The sequence below is a fragment of the Grus americana genome, chromosome 5 (assembly GCF_028858705.1).
Source record: "Grus americana isolate bGruAme1 chromosome 5, bGruAme1.mat, whole genome shotgun sequence".
NCBI lineage: Eukaryota > Metazoa > Chordata > Aves > Gruiformes > Gruidae > Grus > Grus americana.
Genome location: NC_072856.1, coordinates 34,815,027 through 34,836,521, shown reverse-complemented (window position 1 = coordinate 34,836,521; position 21,495 = coordinate 34,815,027). Strand labels below are relative to the sequence as shown.

The following is a 21,495-nucleotide window of genomic DNA, read 5'->3' as shown; positions in this document are numbered from 1 at the left end:
TGTGGGGTTTTCCCCTTTGCAAATATTTCTCGAGGTCTATAAAAAGAATCTGCACAGTAACTAATTGTATTTGGTGCATATCTCTGTATTTGCAGATGCACCTGGAGGCATATCTCAGGGAAGTTCAGAGTGGACATAAGGAAAAGGTTCTTCACTGAGAGCGTAGTCAGTCCCTGGAGCAGGCTGCCAAAGGCAGCAGTCACAGCCCCAAACCCAGCAGAGTTCAAGAGCATCTGGGCAATGTTCTTGGTCCCATGGTTGAGTTTTTGGTAGTCTTCCAAGGAGCATGGAGTTGGACTTGATGACCCTTATGGGTCCCTTCCAACTCAAGATACTCTATGAGACACAGCTACTCTGGGCCTACACAGCTGTGAGGTCAGGGCATTTGGGACGAGGCAGGTGGGACCACGAGCGCCCACAAGGGTTGAGCGGGGCAGGACGGCAGCGGTGGGCAATACACCGCGGGCCCTCACGGGGTGGCAGAGCCCCAAAAAGGCTGCCGGGAGCCGTCGAGTTCACGGCCCTGCACGGCCCGGGGCTAACCGGACCTGACCTCTCCCGCAGTCGCCGATACCCGTCGCACCACCGGGCCCAAAGCGGGGCCGGGCGGCTCCGGCTCCTCCTCCCGCCGCCGCGGAGGCGGTGCTGGGGCGCTGCGGAGCGCGGCCTCCCCGGGCCGGCCCCACTTCCAGGGTGGCAGCGCCGTGGCGCCGCCTGCGATGACTGCTGCCCGCCCTCGCCCGGGGAGCTGACATGGCCCGGACGAGCGGCGCGCAGCAGCTGTCGGCGGAGGTAGCCACGGAGCCGCCGGAGAGCTACCAGCTGCGGCAGGAGAACGAGCTCCAGGTGCTGGAATCCATTTACGGACAGGACTTCCAGGATCTGCGGCAGAGCCAGGCCTGGAAGGTAGCCAGCGGGGCTCCTGGGCTCAGCCCGCTGCTTGCGTGGAGCCGGTCGCGGCGCGGGTGCCGGAGCGCGGGGAGGCCGCAGGGGCCTGGCCGGAACGCTCTGCCCCCGGCCGCGCTGTCCGCCGGCGGGGGGCTGTTCCTCGCCTGACCCCTCCGAGTGCCGGGGAGTGTCGGGGCCTCCTCCCTTCTCTCTCTTAGCTCTTCCTGCGCCCGTTAATCGCCAGAGAGGCAGAGCCGCCTGTTCTCCTTCCTCCCAGGTGAACGGGGAGCAGCAGGAAGCAGAGCGGGTCCTTGTTCCTCGCAGGTCTGGGCGGTGGGAACGTGGTTAGCGCTTTCTCGCTGGTGTCAAGTCCTTTTATTTCTCGCCGGGCGCATCTTGACGTATGCCTCTTGTCCTCCCACGCTGCAGTAGCAGCCGTGTAGCTGACTGCCTTTGCAATTAATCCTGCAGATCGATGCCTTTGCACTGTAATTAATGGTGTGCATATAACTTGAGGTTTAATTAATTGTCAAGTTTTTTTTTTAAAATTGTCTCTTAATTCATCCCTTAACCCACTAATTACGTACCTGCTTAGTTAATTCATCTCATCGGCATACACGTTGCCGATCTTTATATATTTATATGCTGTGGTTTACTCAAAGTGGCTGTTTCTGTGAGAACTTAATACTTTAACTCTTATAGGTTGTTTGTTTTGTTTGGTTTTTTTTAAATTACAACTAATTAATGCTCAGGTCTAGTACTCACTATTCTTTTCTATTTCTCTTTCATGTCCACAATGTCTAATTGAGAGTTGTTTTCTAGCTGCATCCGTGGCACTCTTTTCCTGTACCCGGAGATCACTCCTTTTGGTTCCCCAAGTTCACTGTTACTGTCATCTCTGTTTACATTCTTTGGTCTTGCAATTCTGCAAACTTTCATAGCCCGTACTGCTGTTAACTGAACCTGAACTTAAAATTCTTGCAGAAACCTGTGACTTTTTGCTGTTGTTGGTGGGTTTGAGTTTTTGTTTGGGTTCTTGGTTTTTTGGTGGGTTTTGAGGGAGTTTTGTTTGTTTTTTCATGGAGCCTGATGTGACCACTGCTAGTAATTTGATTTTTTCAGAAGTGTTGCAGATCTCACTCCCTATTAAATTCATACCTGACATCCTTTTGACTTAACCTGTTCTTTTCACTGTTGGAAATGTAAAGGGAAAATATAAGGGATAGTGACCATCCTTTTACCTGTTTCTGTATTTGTTACTCCATGTGATCTTAGTTCCCTACCTGTTTGTCATGTTATTAAGGTCTGGGTGGTTTTTTGTTTTTTCCCCTCCAAAAAATGAATTTTTCTAATTGAAAAGGAAAAGTTTAGAGTGTTTCTATGAGCATGTTTTACTTTATTCTGCTTTTGAGTAGGCAATTTGAACAGAAGTGGGGGAGGGGGAGGGTGATACTTGGCATAAAACAGAATTTTAACAAAACCAAAAATAGAAAAAAATTACTCTCCATTTGTTTGGCCATGCAAGGTGTATATAGATGTGATGTTATAGTCTGTTCCCATGTCAGAAAATAAAATATTGGCTGGTGTTTGTTAGTGATCTAAAACAAACACTAAAGAAACAATGTTGTTCTTATAATGAATGCTTTGCGATATTCCATAAATAACCTGTGTTACATTTATTTCATTTTTTTCCTACTAGCCTACAATAAGCAGAATACAAGGGTTTTATTACAAAATCTCCTTTTCTGCTCAATCTGAATCATCTTTCTAATAACACTAACCACACTTATCTGAAGAAGTTCTAAAAATATACTGGATAAACTGTGATAATCAGTGAACCAGTTCACTCTCATTGAGCAATGTCAGTACATTAGTATATTTTTTTCAGGGTTTGGATACTCTAACCTGAATTCTGCTGTAATACAGGTTGTGAGAGTTGTGTGCTTTCATTAAAACAAAACCAATAAACCCTTTTAAGTCAAAAGGTTTGTTTTCCATTTTAGGTACGACAGCCTCCTGAAATTAATTTAGTTCTGCGTCCTCAGGGGTTGACTGGAGACAATGAAGTATATGCCAAAGTTGATCTGTGGGTCAAGTGTCCACATACTTACCCCGACACGTGAGTAAACACTAAAATATAATTTTTTTTCTCTGAACATTTTTCTCTGTTTCCCATAGTAAAGTGTAAGTTGAAAAAACATATAGTTTTATTCACCACTCTTATTCTGGCTTTCTGCATGTCAGTATGTGTTAAGCCTGGGGTGTTTTATAATAGGCAACTATAAAATTTGGCACCTGAATTGGATGTGGTCTCTTGTGCAGTGGAGAATAACAGGGATGCATTTGTCAGTGCAAGACTGCAGCCCCAGTTTGTTGCTTGAAGAGGTGTGAACACAGGTGTACCTGCATCTTGTTGCCGCCCTTAAACTTTTTCAGCTCACAACCTGCTAAGAGAAAGAGTGAATCTTCATTTTTAAAGCAATCTGCTGCCTTAGTTGTTTATATCAGTATTCTGTGTCTTACACAATTGCTTTTTACACTCAGTTTTTCTAATGAGGACTTTTTTTATGTTTTGTTGCTGTTCCCCAGTGTCCCTGAAATACAACTAAAAAATTCAAAAGGCTTGTCAAATGAGAAAATAAATGAATTAAAATCCAGACTAGCTGAACTGGCAAAGCAGCGCTGCGGAGAGGTAAGAACTTTTCACTTCCCTTAGAAATACTTTATGGACCTAAATAGTTCTAAAAAAAGGAGTGTGATATGATATAATGAAATACATCCACATTGAAAGTGTAAGTTGTATTGCTCCTAAGGAAGGAGAGACTTACCTTCTTTCTTACAAATGTTTCTGTTTAATGAAAGTTCAGAATATGCATGCTCTTAAAGTACAGTGCATATGTAAATAACGCAAGCTTCGTCCCTGTTTAAAGGCTCATGTTATTCTCGGGGTTATTTCACAGTATGAAAGGCAATTCTAACTCCAAAATTGAGAGTTTTCTGCACTTTTCAGGTTAATTTGAATATTGTAAATGGCTATACTTGTTTAGTTTAAGCAAACAGCAATTATTGGGGAGTTTTTCAGTGTCATCTTGTTCATCTAATGCTGAGCTGAAGGGCAAGAGACCTTAGTTGTAACACCAGCTCAACAGTTGACTTCTGTGGCTGTAGCACAGTCACTCCATGCCGTTATGCCTTTTTTCCTGCTGTGTTTAGGAAGAGTGATACTTGACTTCCCCAAAAATAGGATAAAAAGACAAAGATGGAGAAATATGTAAAGCTTAGAACTTAGTTTATTTTAAGGGATTTTGTAAGTCTCCAGATATGTTTGATATTAACAATACCTTTCCATTGTTGCTGAGGACTGAAATGATGCAAAAAATTACTAGCAAACGTTGAATTCTTGGCGAAAGCACGGTTTATAGTATGTTTCTTATCAGTATTTGGAAATGTTACAGGTGAACACACTTGATTCGCTCAATTTGCTTTTTTAAAAGTGAGAAATAAACAGTTGTGGAAGTTGTTATATGCTGAAATGGGTTAATATTCTGTTTTCAGTTTCCTAAGTCTCTCAACTTTACAGGTTTGGCAGGGATTGCCAGTTGTTTAGTCTTGCTACATCAAGCCTTTTTTCCATTTACATACTATACTTCTATTTTGCCAATTTTTATGCAGATACTTTCAAAAGAACTGTTTTAGCCAGATACTGCTTTGGTTTTGGTTTTGTTTTGGTTTTTTTTACACATGTGTGTGCATGCATAATCGCCTTTCCTTCTGAACACTAACCTGGGAAAGATATTTTAGTTTGCACATGTCAGGTAAATGCATATTGTGCTATTCTTTCTATTCTGAATTGCCTCCTGGCTTCATTCTTACTTTCAAGCAGCGGATTCAGTGTCTGAGAATCTTATAAATGTCAGCTGGATACAGGCAGATGGTACGATTTAGTTTGGCTGTTCTCCCACCTATATGTGCAAATCCAGCTCAGTGCTGCTGCTGACTGCTGGGATGCATCTTTCTGATGTACTGTGCTTTAATTTTGGAGATATGATGTTCTACTAGCACTATGGATTGCTTGAATTAATAAAGGCACACTGCTAGACTGATGAAAGCTTAAGCCCTGACAGATCAGTAGATCATCAGGACATACCCACTTCAAGTAAACAGTAACAGAAAATTGATTCCAGCCTTGCAAACCGTGGAGCAGAATTCAGCTGAGTTTTAAGTGCACTTCTTATTTCAGTAGTTGTGGTTATATGAATGTGGAATGCCTTAAGTGGCTTTATAGTTCTAACTGGGGGGGATAGTTTGCAGAGGAAGGATTGGATTTTGTGTTAGCAGTGAAATAAGTAACCATTTCATAGCAGTAGATACAGTAACAGACAATTGCAAAAGATTTGTTCTGTTACGGCTTGTGTCATAAACAAATATGCATAAAAGAAGATGAGAAAAGGAATTGGTCTTTATTACTATTTTTTTGTTAGTTTCATGGGTTTTTTAAAGGAAAAGAAGATGTTTGAAGTTGACCGTCTCAGTAATTTTTGCCATCTTTGCTACTGTGGTCAGAGATTTTTCATGTTACAGTTTATTAATAAATAGTTGTGACAAAAAATACCGAAATATAGTAAGTTCTCCCTGGTAAATAACAAAATCAGCAGTCATGTTGCTCCTGTATTTGTTTTTTTGAGGTATCATTTTACTATGCAATCTACTTGTTCATTGAACTGTGCGTGTCATTCATATTTATTTTCTTTCAGGTGATGATATTTGAACTTGCTGACCATGTACAGTCATTTCTCAGTGAGTATAATAAACCACCTTCCAAGTCTTTTCATGAAGAAATGCTAAAAAATCATCAAAAAGAACAAGAAAGACTGGCTCAGGAGGAATTGCGTAGGGCACAAGAAGTTAAGAGAAGAGAGGAGCAGGAGGTAAGAGAAATTAAAGTGACTAACCCTGTATTATTCGAGTAACATAAACAATCATAATTCTGTAAATCATCCTGCATAGCAGTGGGGTTTTGTGAATTACTAATTTGTCAGACTTGTTGGTATGAGTTGATCAATATGTACTGTATGAACTATCTGCTGTTGCAGTTGTCATGATGTAATTATGTGTTTTTAATCTCTGAGAAATATATATCTTTTCTGTGTATGAAGCTTTATTGTTGGGTCTGTCAGCAGAAGTAACTTTCTTTTGTCTACAACTCTGTTCTCCTATAGCGTTTGATTGATGCTGTTAACTTCCTCGGGAGAGCTTATTTGACTTCTATTTTTTTTTATTCTTGTGAGATACACAACTCCTTTTTAACACTTTTGAAAAATCAGCATCATAGCTTTTTTTTTTTTTAAACCAGTGTAAGATCAGCAGTTGCGTTGCATGTACTGTTGAGTCTCTAACAACGCTGACATTCATTTCAGCAACGTGAAATCCTTAATGAGATTCAGAGAAGGGAGGAAGAGAAAAGAGAGGAAAGAAAAAAGAAGGAGATTGCCAAACAGGTATTCTTTCTAAGCAGACGTGCAAAAACCATTGGGGAAACTTCTTCCCAGTACTGTAGCATATGCTTATGAAAACTTGAGAGATTTACATGACTGGATTATCCTGGACATCTTTTCTCGTCCAGTGCTTCTAATAGATCTAGGTTAAAATAGGTTCTTGATTATATGGGGTTTATTTCTGGAATAAAATCAACTGTAAGGGACAATAATGTAGTATATTAGCATCTTAAGTGTACTGAGATGGATATTTTCAAGCAGACGTAGGAAAAAGCTAGTATGTTAATGTTTCCGGTTTCATTGTAAAGAATCTTTACTTTCTTGCCTGCGGACAGTGCTGGAAGGTACTTTCTGAATTTCAGCACTTCTTCCTCAGTCTCGTACATACATTTATTATGAAAACCTATTTCTTCTGTCATCTGGGTGACTTTATAGAATAATAGTCAAGTACTTGCGTATTTTGAGGATAGGAGCAATTTCTATGCTTATTTGGTGCTTTTCCTGATTTATAGGAACGTTTGGAAATAGCTGCTCTGACAAGGCAAGAAAATTCTCACAGGAGAGATGCTGCAGTATATAGAGCTGCTTCCAGTGTAAATGGGAGTTGTTTGGAACATGGAGTGAATAATAAACACCGACCAAATTCAGCTGGACGTTCAAAGTATGTATGTCAGTTTGCATGTGGATTGGGTTGGTTGGTTTGGGTTTTTTGGGTCTGTTTTGGTTTTTGGGGTTTTTTTGCAAACGTTAGATTTCAAAGTGATATTTGAAGGCAGAGTAATGTGCCATGTTGCTCTGCTGTCCATTTTGGTCTCCCTCTCTCTTCCTCACCCTCTTCATTTGGCATGGTTTAACTAATTCACATGCTAGGGATAACTTGGAAACTTTCCAATTAAGAGTCAGCTTGGCCCTTAGTTTAACTTAGAAAATGTTTGGCAATCATTGGAAGGTACATTCAGGGCTTACTTAGTTTCTTAAAAGTATGCAATGTGTTGGCAATTGCAGAAAAAAATGATTTTTTTTATATGTGGAATAGCACAATAAATTAAAGCTTATATTCATCTCAAAACATTTGCTGTAAAGGTACACTGGTGTTAAGATCCCTGTTGGAGGACTGGATAATGCTGATTGCATTTGCAGAGCAGTTTATTGGAGGGAAGATTAGAGTTATTGGAGGATTCTTTTGCTGGTAGGTAACTCATCTAGGTTAGGATTGGTGATGATATAGGTAGGGTGGGGTTTTTGTTTTTCTTTTATTTTTCTCCCCTTTCTTGTGTTCATAACTGATGTAACTGTCAAGGACAGTGGAGATACCCTGGTATTAATTTTCCTAGTTTTGATTCAGATTGTGCCAATGACTTGTTATTTGGACTGTTGTTCTAATGGAAGTAGTGTATTCCTGTTTTTTTTTTCTCATCTATAGACTTCAAAATTGTTTTCACATTATTTATCAGCAACACTAGATACCTGAAACAGAAGTTCTTCTTCGATTTATCCAACTTTGACTCTTGCTGCCATCTCTTCCCTTTGCCTGTCCCAAGTCGTATTTGGCAGTTGTTTCTGTATAGTGTTTGATACTCTATAAATCTCTCTTCCGATCTTCTTGCTAATCTCAGTATAACAAAATGAGGCACCATCTGTGCTTGTGGAACAAGACAAGTGTCTAAAGTTTTGTTACTATGATTTAATGCAGAACACATACAATGGACTTACGTTAACTTTCCACAAAAAATCTTACATTATATGTTCTTATTTGAGGAAAGAAAAAAAAAAAGGCAGAGTGATTATTTTCAACATTGTTAAAATAATTAGAAAAGGATTTTGAAACGTTGAAACTTCTCATGGTGTTGTTTGTAGACAAGCTAGATGTGTAGTTTTCTGAGGTGTCTTTTCACAAGAAGGGTGGTGCTGTATTTTTATCTGTTTATGAAGCCTGAAATTTTGGCTATTGGGACACAACCTTTTAGAAGATTAATAAAATCTAAAATAATGTCATTTATAAAATATATTTGAATTCAGAAATCTAGATGCTTTCTTTGTATATTTTTCTTTATACGCAGCACTTGTAAGAAGTTCTCTGTGGTAGTGCTTTTTTTTTTTTTAATAGATTCAACATTTTGAAAGAGCTTCTGCATTACCCTGCATATACTCCTGTGATCTCTATACATGATTGCATTTATTTGGAGGATACTCTTGCAGCGGTGAATTTCTATTAATTTTGAAATAGATTGTACCAAGAAGTAATGGAGGTTGATTTGTGTTAGTGGTCTTGAGTTCCTTCTGATCTTACGTGCAGCTCCATACATGGATGTGAGAAGAAACACCTTAATCATGCTTGCTTGCTTACTTTGAAAGTTTTTGCAAAACTTCCCTTTTCTCAAAGGAGGAGTTTGGGTTAGTAAAGGAAGCAAATGGGAAACCCATTTTAAGTTAGGAAAAATAATTCAGCTAAAGCTGGAATGAACTTGCAAAATTGCATATATTTGCTTTTTGTAATGTTTTGAAAGAGAATGCAAATCAAGTCAAACTTACATATTTTTCAGAGCTGTAGTATGTTTACTTTTTTTTTATATTTCCCCCACATCCAAACTGGGAGTGGCATCCTAAGATGCAGAAGTTTTAAGGTTTGGATTCAACTGCTGGCTTTGAATATAGAGACCCAGTGAAGCATGATGTTGCTGCTAAAAACTGGATTTCTAATCAGACATATATCTTTGCACCAAATCAGTATCTTTGAAATTAATGGATACTATCACTGGGTGCAAAAGTCGCTGAAAACTAATCCTCTTGCAGAATAGTATCTTTAGGGACTAGGGATTGCACTAATACTATTTTTGAGTTGTAGAAAAATGTTCTGTTCACATTGCAGACGAGAACGCCAGCTTTCTGTTAGTAATAGTGAAGAGTCCCATGGAAATCACGAAGTTTTGAACTTCAGCACAAGTGGTGCTGGACAACTTACTGTCCACAAAGGAAAATGTCTAGGTAAGCAAAATCACAATTGCAGCCTGAAATACTGGGGTTTGGGCTGGGTTTTTTTTCAGAGGGAGAACTTAAACAATGTTAACAGGTACAAGCAGCAAGGGTGGAGAATATTGTTGTGGAGAGTGAAATGTCAGTCAAGAGTGGGAGACAGTAATAGGAAAAGTTACTTGAAGAAAAATATTTTACATATTTTATATGTTTTCAGTAAAAATTTGCTTCCCCAGACACAATTACATAACTGAATAGCCATATAAAAAAACTGCAATAACCATCTTCTCAACATTTTATATTCTCTACATAACTAAAATAATACTGAAAACTATTTGCTTTTAAATTTACATAGGTAGCTCGTCAGATACACATTACTATGAAGCAAGAAGTCATTTAGCTTTCAGTAACATGTGAAACCAGTGATAAGCACATGGTTGGAAATGCATACTTACTCTCCTTCCGTTGCTGCCGATAGCAGTGGTGTAAAAGCAGAGGTTTTAGCGAAAACACAAATACAGGCAAGGATAGGAGACTTTCAGAGCTGAAAGGCCTCCATGAAGTGCCCATATGAATGGACCATCAAATGTTCTCATTGTTCGTTGTCAATGTAGCACATCCTCAGTGGCAGGAAGAACAGCCTGAGAGACTCTGGAGCAAAGATAATTTTATTATTTTGCAGTTTAACGATGAGCAATTATGTTACTCAGCAGGAAGAGTGTTTGTTTATTAAAACCTGACATTCTTTAAAATGTGCGGCAGTTTTTTGCCAGTGTGCTATTGCTTTCATTTGACTACTGCTACATAGCCTTCAGTCTCATCAGACCTGATATTTTTAATACCTACCACATAAGTATGGATCTTGTTTAGCTGTAGGTAGGTGTGTGTTTCTGAAACTGTAGAAAGCAGGCTTACTGGTGTTTATTTAGCATTTGCAGAAGCTCTTGTCAAGTCCTGAGAAACAAAAGAAGCCATGTTCCTCTTCCCTCCCTTTATGTATAGGCAAGGATGAACAGCTTGGTAAATCAGTCTACAACGCCTTGGAAATTCGCAGTGGAGACTTTGTTTTGGTATATGAGTGGGTTCTGCACTGGCAAAAAAAGATGGGAAAGTTTCTTACATCGCACGAAATAGAAAAGATAGAGAAGTGTAAGAAACAGGTAATGCTCATATTTTGCATTTGGCTTAGTAAAAGTTGAGTGGGATTCAGTGCTTGTCTTGAAGCTGCTAGTTTATATTAAACTTGAGACGGTGGTGATGAGCTTTAAAATGCTAGTGTTTAGAGTACCTGCACCACAGAAGATGGGTGTATTGGGGTATTCAGGAATTCATTTACAGTAATATGAATGCAAGAAAGTGTATTTGCAAGTATGCTTAAATATAATAAATATTAAAATTCTGAAGAAAGAGGGAATCAAGCTTACCTGGCAGTAACCAAAGTTGTTCTTGCCCCTTGTGTTCAATACTTCCCTTTCAGAAAAGGAGGAGAATGTCATATATTTTATATTTATTTTGTATATGTTATGTATTTTAGTAGTGGTATTCTTGAGATATGACACAGTGCATGTTATGTTGTGTTTCTCTTAACAGCTTCAGGGTGCAGAAACAGAGTTCAGCTCACTGACAAAGCTAAGTCACCCAAACATAGTACATTATAAATGTATGAACCTTAAAGAACGGGAAGATTCAATTGTGGTGGACATTTTAGTGGAGCATATAAGTGGTTGCAGCCTTTCTACATACTTACACAAAGAGACTCCAGTTCCAATTGAGCAGTTACGCCATTATGTGACCCAGATCTTGTCAGCTCTCGACTACTTGCACAGTAATTCAGTAGTTCACAAAGTTCTTTGTGCGTCCAGTATCCTGGTAGATGCTGAAGGAAACGTCAAGGTGACGGACTACAGCATTTCCAAGCGCTTAGCTGATATCTGCAAAGCAGATGTTTTTGAACAAACCAAAGTTCATTTTAGTGAGGATGGTCTTCCCAGCAAATCTGGAAAAAAAGGAGATGTGTGGAGTCTGGGCTTGCTTCTGCTTTCACTCAGCCAGGGCCAAGTAACCAAGGAATATCCAGTTGCTGTTCCCACCAATTTACCTGCTGACTTCCAAGACTTTCTGGAAAAGTATGTTTGTTGCATTCCTGTATCTTTTTGTCTTTGACTTTTTTTTTTTTTTAAAGACTTGAACAGTGTTTTGAAAGAACAGTTAAATCCCCCTGTGTTGCTAGTTATAATTTTTGGAGAAGAGGTGATTGCTTCCTCATGGCTCAGGCTGCTTATCTGTGATTTGGGACAACAGGTCTGGTGCTCTCTTCTTCTCTGCCCTGTCACCACCAACTTTGTGTGTCGGTGTGGATAAGTCATTTAGTCTGTCTTTGCTTCTGATTCCCATCTGAATATAAAGGTGATAATTTCTTAAATACAAGGAGACTTCTTGGAACATTTAGGCCTGATACGGAATAAATCTCTGAACAGTTCTCTTGGTTTGCTAACAGATGCGTTTGCTTGGAAGATAAGGGAAGATGGACTCCTCAGCAGTTATTACAACACAGTTTTATAAACATTCCACGAATGAAAATACCTGTAGCTGAAGAAAATCTAGATGGTAAGAAATTTGGTTCTTTCCATATTCTGCTAAATAAGTGGACTACATGCCTGCATTAGCAGAATTGAGCTGTGCTAGAGCTTCACAAGACTGTACAAGTGTTTTACATTAATTAACTTCAAAGCTAGTATGATTTTTTTTTTTTTAACTTCTGTATCCATGATTAGCTAGGGCAAACTTGACGGCTGCTGTCTAATCAGTAGAAGAAGCTGATGCTTTAATTAAACCTGTAAATTCATCCACCTCCTGCATGGTGTAATTGTCAGACTTGGCTTTGTCCTTGGAAGATGCTGTTCCAATGAGACTTATTCCCTCGTTATGTTCTTGCTGGAATCAGTTCCTTTGTCCAGCATAGTTAATGCTAGCAATTAAAAACTGTGTTAAGGTTTATGCTTGTACCAGAGCTTAACTCTTTGCAGCAGAGCACTTCCGTATTTTAGGTTTTAGTTGCACCTGAAATTATTTAGGTTTTGTCTTCTTCCTGATGCTTATTTGACAGTTCCTTGTGCTTATTCCCATACCCCCATACTGCCAGTGGTGGTAACTTTTTGATGTCCTCGTTACAGATTCGGGAGGTATAGATTGCATCGAGACAGTTGTACCTAGCAGTCAGATATCCAGCACTCCGTTCTTCACAGAAACACAGAGACAATTTTCACGCTACTACAATGAGTTTGAAGAGCTAAAATTACTTGGCAAAGGGGCTTTTGGAGCAGTCATCAAGGTATGATATAAAAATTATTTCCCTATATGGAATCCTTTTTGAGGATGTGTTTGTTTTCTCTGAAGCAAAGCAATATATTCAATGTCTGCATGGTTTTATTTATTATCTTCTAGTGTGCTGTGCCTTTGTTGTGGGTTTTATCTGGAATTGAATAGGCTGATAAGTTTTGTGAGAGATTGCTGGGAGTCTGGGGAGAAGCCTGTCAGTATGGGGAAGCTTGCATTTGAATTGCAGTCATTTCCCAGGTGGAAGGAAAACTTCCTCTTCCATGAAATTACTTCTGGCTCTACTCGGTAAGGTATTTATAAGCATTTGACTTGAGATTTATTTGAATTTTGCAGGTGAGAAATAAGCTTGATGGTTGCTATTATGCTGTGAAACGTATCTGTATAAACCCTGCCAGCAAGCAGTTTCGGAGGATTAAGGGGGAAGTAACATTACTTTCCCGCTTGAACCATGAGAATATTGTGAGGTATTACAATGCTTGGATAGAAAAACATGAAAGTCCTGTTTCCACTGTGTCATCATCTGAAACAACTGAAGACAAAAGAATGCCCACCAAAGCTGGTCTCTTCATCCTTACCACTGAGGAAGCAGATGATGTGGAAGCTAATGCTCCTCCTCCGGTTTTGACAAGTTCTGTTGAGTGGAGTACTTCATGTGAAAAGTCCTCCAGCAACAAATTCAGTGGAGCTGATCAGGAGTCCAGTGATGACGATGATGATGGTGATGGGGTGTTCTCACAACCATTTTTGTAAGTAGGCTTCAGTATTGACACTATAGGAAACATGAGCAGAGCTGGTTTTTCCAAGTTTGTGTCTTCTCTCATTCTCACCTCCTTTGTCAGAGGTACTTCACTGCATTTTCGTTCTGTCCCTTTGCTTCAAAACCAGTGTATTTGTCAACAGTCAGATAGCCAGGGAGAGGAAAGTTTTGTAGCTAAAAACTGTCAGTGTACGAGGAAAATTTTGGTTTAGACTTCTAAAAGTTTTTTTATCATTTGTGTCAGAATGCATGACTGTTCACTTTATGTTGGACTGTCTTTTCCAACTTGAAAGTAAAGTTTTTAATAAAAAATAACAGAGGAATATTACAAATCCTGAAAAATACCTTGTCCTTTCTTTTTTGTTTTGATTTTTATTAACATACTCCATACCTGCCTCTGTGTATGGAGTGGTTCTTTCACTCATGGTGGTTTTTTTGTTCAGGTAAGTAAACCCATCTCAGTTTTGCTTATTGAATGTAGAAATTAAATTTTACTGATGCAAATATATACCTTCCCTGTAAGAGATTGGGCTGTCAAAGGAAGTGTTGCTTTGCAAGCAGGATACATTTTTGGGTTTTGTTTTGCTTTTCTGTTTAAGGCTTGTGAAGGGTCTTCAACAGAAGCTTAGATTTTCTTTTTTACCACAGATAGTTTCCAGATATCTTAGTAAATATTTCTTGGTACCTAAAACTTTTGGGTTTTTTTCTTTCTCTTTTTTTTTAAACAGGCCAACCACAGATTCTGAAAGCGAAATAATTTTTGATAATGAGGATGAAAACAGTAAAGGTCATTCTCCAGTAAGTATAAAGATAAAGCTGGTGAAAATGAAAAGATCATAAAAAAGTCTTTGACAAGCAAACAGGTCAGTTAAGTTTTGTTTCACTTCTGGCGTAAGTAAAGAACCATAAACGGTTATGTTCCATCAGAGTAAATGTGCCATCATGAGCTGCATTCCATAGGAATCGGTCTGATGCAGCTAATCTGGATTCTGTTTCCCGCAGCGTTCACTGAGGCGAGTTGCACTTCATAGTCATGAGCCCGGTTATTGCAAGTTTAACACTTCAGTATGTACATGATTTGTCAGTTAACCATATGGATTGCCTTACATCATCTGAAAGTTGAAATTCTGTTCTGCTTTTAGATAATAGAAACCAGTGTATTCGCTCATACTGGCTACTTTTGGAAAGTGGTGACAATATGTATTGCTAGCAGTCAATAAGAGATGGGAAGTCAGAATAATGTGTAAGGTTTTAGTTGATTTTAAGATTTTGATCACGGCGCTTGCTGTGAACAGTCAGTGGACTGTATCACTAGAAAGCTAATGCACAATTTTCTACAGCATCTAGAATCTGTCATTGCCAGTCCTGATGATCTGTAAAATGCTCTTATTAAAGCTTCATCTCCTTCCTTTTTTTGTTGTAATGTACATTGGCATGAAAAAGTTCTCAATATATAGTTTAATAATATGGCAATGCATTTTTTGTCACAATATATGTGTATATATACACACACTATACCAAAATTGTTGTTTGGGGGCAGGGGTTGTGTTATTTATTAAGTAATATTTGTATATTTTAGTTTCAAAATTTTTATATATTTTTTTTAAAACATGACACACTTTGAGAGTTAGGTTTCATCCAGATCTGGAATGTTTTTTCTCCAGTGTCTAATGATGGCAAAATGTTGCTCATACTCACTTCGAAAATGAGATTTGGGCCACACCTGGTTTTCTAGTTTATTTAGAAGCAGTGACATTACAAAAATGTCAGTATATTATTTCGCTGCTATTCAGACATAGCCATAGAAGGTGAGTTCTCATCAGTTTGTTCCAGCCATTAAAAAAATAGTAGTATGCATAAAAAAACCAACCTCTGGATGGCTTCCTGTAGCTAACTGTTCTGTTACTTTTGTGATAAAGGAAGAAGGTAATGAAAAGAATAGCTGTGGTGAAGACAGGACACCAGTCATTCAGACAGTGCATTACCTGTACATTCAGGTACAAACGTGCTTGCATTTTCAGATAAAAGGATACTGTTTAGTTCAACCTGCTGAGATTAATTGCTGGTTTTCATGAGAAAAGTAATGACCTTTTAAAAAAATGCAAATGAGACCAAGCTCAACGTTGGTTTTGCAATAGACTGGTTTTCTGAAAGGCTTCGTTGGCAGAAGGCGCTGTGCACAGCACATGGCTCGTTACGCGTTCCGAGGCTCTATAGTTGTGCCTGGAGAGAGTAAGGTTTTTGTAGTGCATAGTGTGTAATGGGACCACTGTTGTTGCTTGTGTACAAGTAAAAGCTGGCAACTCCTGAGCTAACCTTAGAACAACCCAACTAACAACCTTTTTGAGTCTGTGGCTTCCAAAGTGGTGTTTTGCCTTGTGCTTGTTACTTGTTCAGAATATCTATCCCAACCCTCTAAGACTGTTGCTGGGGTTCTTGAGTTTGGTTATGGTGTTAATTCCCAAGGTGAAGTTGAAGTGTAGTGTGTTAACTTCCGGAGGTGAAGTTGTATTTCACAGATGTGAAAACTTGCTCATTCTCTTCAAAGGCACCATATCATGTATGCACTTTCTTTTAACAGAAAACAGTAATCTGCGAAGCCATTGTATGGCCCTAACAGTAGGCACAAAATAAAATTCCTGCAGGTTTGCAACGTCCAGCTTTACTACTGACACCTCCTTTGTGTTAGGAGTTAGACTGGTTTTGGGAGAACTCAACGATCACAGCTAACTGTTCTGTGGTGATATGCATTTTTTTTATAATGCACTTAATACTAGAGCTTGTCTGGAAGGAAGATACAATTAGATGGAATTAGATTTTTAATAAGCTTGTTCGCATGTGTTATGTATATTCATAATATAAGCAGTTAAGATGCCAAGTAAAAAAAAGCCAGAGATTCTTTAACATTTGGCTTAAGCATACATTATGGCTTGGCTGGTTTCACCTTGGTTTTAACATTTATGTTAGAGAATATACTGCTGTACAAGCTTGTACCATTGTCCCAGAAAATGGGATAGGACTCGTAAGTGAATGCATGTTTTCTAGCTAAAAGACAGCTCTCAGGAAAATTCCAAACAGCTGAATGTTTTGGTGATACTGTTTGCTCCTGAACTGTGTGTTACAGAACCAGGCATTAATATGCACACATATGCAAGTTTCTGATTGTCTCTCTTCTTGACCAAACTGCTCTTTCTTCCCTGTATCCCCTACATATGCACAACTGAAGATGGAGTATTGTGAAAAGAGCACGTTAAGGGATACTATTGACCAAGGATTATATGAAGACACCAGTCGGCTTTGGAGGCTTTTCCGAGAAATTTTAGATGGGTTAGCTTACATCCATGAAAAGGTTAGTAAATACGACAGTTACGAGCTGTCCATAATATCTGTTATGCCTCTTTCTGTATGAGTTTCTTCATATTGTATTCATTTTCGGGCATTTATTAGCAAGGTTCATTCTTTGCCCTTTCCATTATTAGTCTGTTCTAGGGGTTTAGAATATTTTATCATAAACTTGAATTTTATAATGAACCACTTCAGATTTTTCCCTTTGTCACAAAAGTTTGATTGCCTTTAAAAATGCTTTGTTAGGTATCTGGTGCCACTGAAAACTTGTTTCTAGCTTCTGGGCTACAGACTATAGTCTTACTTCAAAATTAATCATCAGTGACTTAATGCGGTAGATTTCCTACTGTAATAAAAGTATGTAATACAATTTTTCAGTCTATTACAAAGAGAGTTTTATTTTGAATTGTGTTTATTGTTTAATATTCTGTGGGGTTTTTTCCCTTTTCTTTTATTCTCCTGCTGTAACAGGGAATGATCCACAGAGACTTGAAACCTGTGAACATTTTTTTAGATTCAGATGATCATGTCAAAATTGGTGACTTTGGTTTAGCTACAGATCATCCAGCAAATGCAGTAAGTACAGCTGAAAGTGAATGAAAAAACTTGAATTTGGTGTGGTAATAACATGAAAGATGAAAATAAAACATAAAAATATAGTGCTCATTGGACTTTATATTGTGAATGCCATAAACTTTTTTATTTCTAAGATTCTAGAATTCAACCATGTACTGCCGACCAAAGCGGCAAGAAAAGCCAACAGAGGCATTTCAAGTGCCATTTACAGTATGTCTGTTTTCCTGATTTCAGATGGTCTCTAAACAAGAAGAAAATCACTCAGATAGTTCTGCTATGTCTGACCCATCAGGTTAGTTTACATAGTAGCTTGTTCTAAATGATTTTAAGCGAATGCTTATATTCTGCAGGCTTGTATACTCTTTGAAAATAAAACCGGTTTGGGGGGAGGGCGAGGTGGGGGGGGAGAAACAACCAACAGCTCTTGGTTAGATATATTACATATAATCTGGCAGCTTTGACCATTATCTAAAAATGAATTTGCTTCCACTGCTAGCCTTCTGCCATAGATCAGTGCTTTTCTCATGGTGAGGTATATAGAGGTCCTGTATATCTGTTCCATCTGCACTTCTGTTCTCTTGCATGTACAGGACAATTTCAAGACTTCAGGGAATTTTGGTTTTTGGTTTTTGACACCTTCTGTAACAGACTGAATTTTGTGTTTTGAGAAAACTTTAGTACATTGTGTGTCTGAAGATGAGAGTAAAGGAAGTGAAATTTAGTTGTATCATTTGTGTGCTGACCTACTACAATTCTGTAAAGCAATAGATAGTTTTAGCTACTGTAGATAGACTTGACATGTGAAGGTAAGAACTGTCTGTTTTGCAAACTGTTCTCAACTGGGCCTCTGTCAATAAGGGCTGCATTCCAACCTAGAAGAAATGAGGACAAAAGATGAGAAAGTTTTTTCTTAACTTTGATGCTGCATTTCTCTCCCACTTTCTTGAAACTAATACTCTCATCTTTCGCCACGTAGGTAATTTGACAGGGATGGTTGGCACCGCGCTGTATGTCAGCCCAGAGGTCCAAGGAAGCACTAAGTCTACGTACAATCAGGTATAATTAAGTAGACTTAATAAAAAGGTGTCACAGAGTCTAAGGTACTGGGTACAATTTAGGTCATTCCTGCTCAACAAAGGTGAATTCAGGGTGGAACAGGGTGTGGTGGGACTGCTGCAGTAAGCAAGAAAATGAGAAATATTTCTCTGAGAGGACACCAAGGGTAGAAGGATGTGGGCAAGTCTGTTCTTCTGCCTGTGCTGTGACCATGACTGAGTGCAAACAACTTAAGTTGAAAGCACGTAATCGTGGAGGATCTTTATAAATAAATAGGATAGAAATATTACAGTCTTTAGTTAAGGTAAAATGACATCATCAGAAGTATATATTGCTCTCCTGGATTCCTAGACTGTCATTTTGGGAGGTGGGGGGTGCATTGTTTCATCAAAGAGGATCCTGTTTATATGTAGAGGCGAGCTGAATTTCAAAGCAAGAATGTTTTTGAAGTGGGAGTCCTTTGTCATGGCAGTGCCGTGATGATAGAAGGCATTGAAGTCTACCAAATTGTGATGGATTGTGTAACTTAACAAAAAATAAATAAAACCAAACAACCAACCCACAAAAAACCCAACCGCTCTCTCTAGCTGTAATATACTGTGAAATTTAACCAAAACATTATTTTTTCTCTGCTATCATCTTCTGCAGAGAATTCACAGCTATTACATTTAAATTTCCTTTTTTTTTTCTCCCTTAGAAAGTGGACCTGTTCAGTCTGGGTATAATATTCTTTGAAATGTCTTACCCTCCCATGAGTACTGCATCAGAAAGGATCTTTGTTCTTGGTCAGCTAAGATTGGTAGGTATATAGATATAAAAGATACTAATTCTGTGCATCAAGTAGTTTGTTAAGAGAAGTAAAAGGATGCAAAACATAGCAAAAATATTTCCACAGGGAGTGCTTAAAAAAAAAAAGTTTATAAGATATATAATGAAAAGTGAAGAATAAAATTGGAGCTGGTGCTGACGTTCCCTTAGTGCACTCTGGATTTCCTAATGGTATTACCATCAGTCAGTGTTCTATCTGCGAAATTAATTTTTATAGTTCAAAACGTTAGAGGCGCAAACTTCAGATAAAGACATCACAGCTTTAGTACACCTGGGTTTAGACCTGGTGAGTCTCTCTCAGTAATGAGTTGGTATTTGTAGTTGATAAATGCTAGTGATTATGGATTGTATCTTCATTTTACCAAAAAAAAAAAAGGCATTTCAGTGACATTCATTTCCTGGTAGCTCTTCAAACTAAATTTGCCATGTGATTTTATTTTTTTTTCTCCCTGTTTGTTGTTTGGTGCTTTTTTTCCCTCATGGACAATAAAATGCTTAGTTTCTCTGTTTAAATATTTAGAACTTAAGACTAGCCTGAGCAAGCTGGACTGCCTGTTATAATTTAAATGTGGTTTTTGGCTTTTTGTGGTTTGTTTGTTTTGTTTTTTTTTATAGCCCACTATTGTATTTCCTAAAGACTTTGATGAAGTGAAGCATGCAAAGCAGGTAATTTTGAATATATGTTAACTGTTAAGTATTCCCTGTAAAGAAACATTAATTATTCTTTTTCCCACTTAGTTTAAAATCAGTAATCTCTGCCAAGTTCTTACTTCATGACATTAGAACAAAGTAAGGGGGGGGGAATCTCAAAAGAATATAGTAAGTTGACAAGGAAATATACTTACCCACAAAAATGTCTGAGCAGAATCACAAAGAAATGCATACTTTTTAAGCTCTGAGGGACAATTTTGACTTTTTAAGGTCGGACAAATGGTAGCTATATTTATTAACCCGTAACTTTAAACTTTTGAAAGAAATCTGTGTCACAGAACAGAAAGAGGTGTGCAAGCTAAATTGACTGCTCTGAGTTTGAAAAGAGCTGCCAAGAGCTATTCTGGATGCCTCCATGGCAGAGAAATGAAGTGATAAGGAGCAATGTAATCTTTTCTGAACCATCTAGATAATTTTTCCTTGTGCTAGTGGACTCTTTCATTGACCATTAACATTAGGTTTTTGTCCGTTATGCATGTGGAACAGCAATCTGCCTGTTACTAGTAGCATAAAACCGTTTCCATCTCGTACAGTTTACTGAAATACATCAGGAAGATTTCCCCCTTCTTTAATATCCGTAACTCTCAAATCTTTGTTGTTATGCATATGATTCTGGTTTTTCTTAACTTTGTTAATAAAGAGATGCCAGAGCTAGCATAACGTAGAACAACAAAGGATACTACATATTTTGTCATGCCAAGAGATACATTTCTAATAATATTTGCAGTTTACTATAGTTTATTCAGATAACACAATAAAAGTTATTTAGAACTTAAAGAATATCCACCCCAGAGATTCAGATCCTGTTTTCTTTTCTGTCCCCTATAGAGTCTCATCATTTTTTTTATTAATGCGATGTGACTCAGAAGTTTGCTTTAAATACTGCTAATATATACAATTTTGATTTAATTTGTAGAGATCAGTTATTACCTGGCTCCTGAACCATGATCCTGCAGCACGACCAACAGCTGTGGAGCTGTTAAAAAGTGAACATCTTCCACCACCACAAATGGAAGAGTCTGAACTCCATGAAGTACTCCACCATACCTTAGCGAACGTGGATGGAAAGGCCTACCGAACTATGATGAGTCAGATATTTTCACAGCGTATATCTCCAGCTATAGACTATACCTATGACAGTGATATGCTGAAGGTTTGTAGGTGTTCAGGGGATGTGTGGGGGTTTTTTTTCCTGTGTTGGATTTCTAAAAAAAAATGTTTCTATGGGTAAACTCAAAACATAATGCAATTCTCTCAAACATATCTTAAGATTAACCTTCACATTAGTTCCCGTTTAATGCCACTCTGTGGGCTTCAGTAACCACTTCCCATTTGAACCTTACATTCATTCTTCAGTGTTGAAACAAGCAGTGTCTGATTGCAGAAGAAAAAGCTTTAAGCTTCTGTCCAGATGATTGCTGTCTTTACTCTGAATCTCTGTCAAACTTACGGTACTTGCATCTGATTGCCAACAGAACGTGTTGCCCCTGACAGTTCCCTTTCTAATCGTGGCAATTGAAGTAATCC

The 21,495-nt window shown here is 38.4% G+C and overlaps 1 protein-coding gene across 1 annotated transcript in view; it reads left to right on the top strand.

The window, feature by feature from the left end:
- Positions 1-667: 667 nt before the first annotated feature.
- The window catches only part of EIF2AK4 (eukaryotic translation initiation factor 2 alpha kinase 4), a 40,632-nt gene continuing 19,804 nt past the window's right edge, over positions 668-21,495 (top strand). The window contains exons 1-21 of the mRNA XM_054826283.1: positions 668-906; positions 2,892-3,007; positions 3,478-3,580; positions 5,643-5,816; positions 6,306-6,386; positions 6,896-7,044; positions 9,253-9,368; positions 10,359-10,516; positions 10,947-11,482; positions 11,854-11,963; positions 12,530-12,687; positions 13,029-13,441; positions 14,181-14,250; positions 15,372-15,449; positions 16,679-16,801; positions 17,269-17,373; positions 17,608-17,665; positions 18,350-18,429; positions 19,127-19,228; positions 19,873-19,923; positions 20,885-21,121. Coding sequence (XP_054682258.1) covers positions 754-906; positions 2,892-3,007; positions 3,478-3,580; positions 5,643-5,816; positions 6,306-6,386; positions 6,896-7,044; positions 9,253-9,368; positions 10,359-10,516; positions 10,947-11,482; positions 11,854-11,963; positions 12,530-12,687; positions 13,029-13,441; positions 14,181-14,250; positions 15,372-15,449; positions 16,679-16,801; positions 17,269-17,373; positions 17,608-17,665; positions 18,350-18,429; positions 19,127-19,228; positions 19,873-19,923; positions 20,885-21,121 — 3,171 coding nt within the window. The 5' untranslated portion in view covers positions 668-753. The remainder of the gene's footprint in view (positions 907-2,891; positions 3,008-3,477; positions 3,581-5,642; positions 5,817-6,305; positions 6,387-6,895; positions 7,045-9,252; positions 9,369-10,358; positions 10,517-10,946; positions 11,483-11,853; positions 11,964-12,529; positions 12,688-13,028; positions 13,442-14,180; positions 14,251-15,371; positions 15,450-16,678; positions 16,802-17,268; positions 17,374-17,607; positions 17,666-18,349; positions 18,430-19,126; positions 19,229-19,872; positions 19,924-20,884; positions 21,122-21,495) is intronic.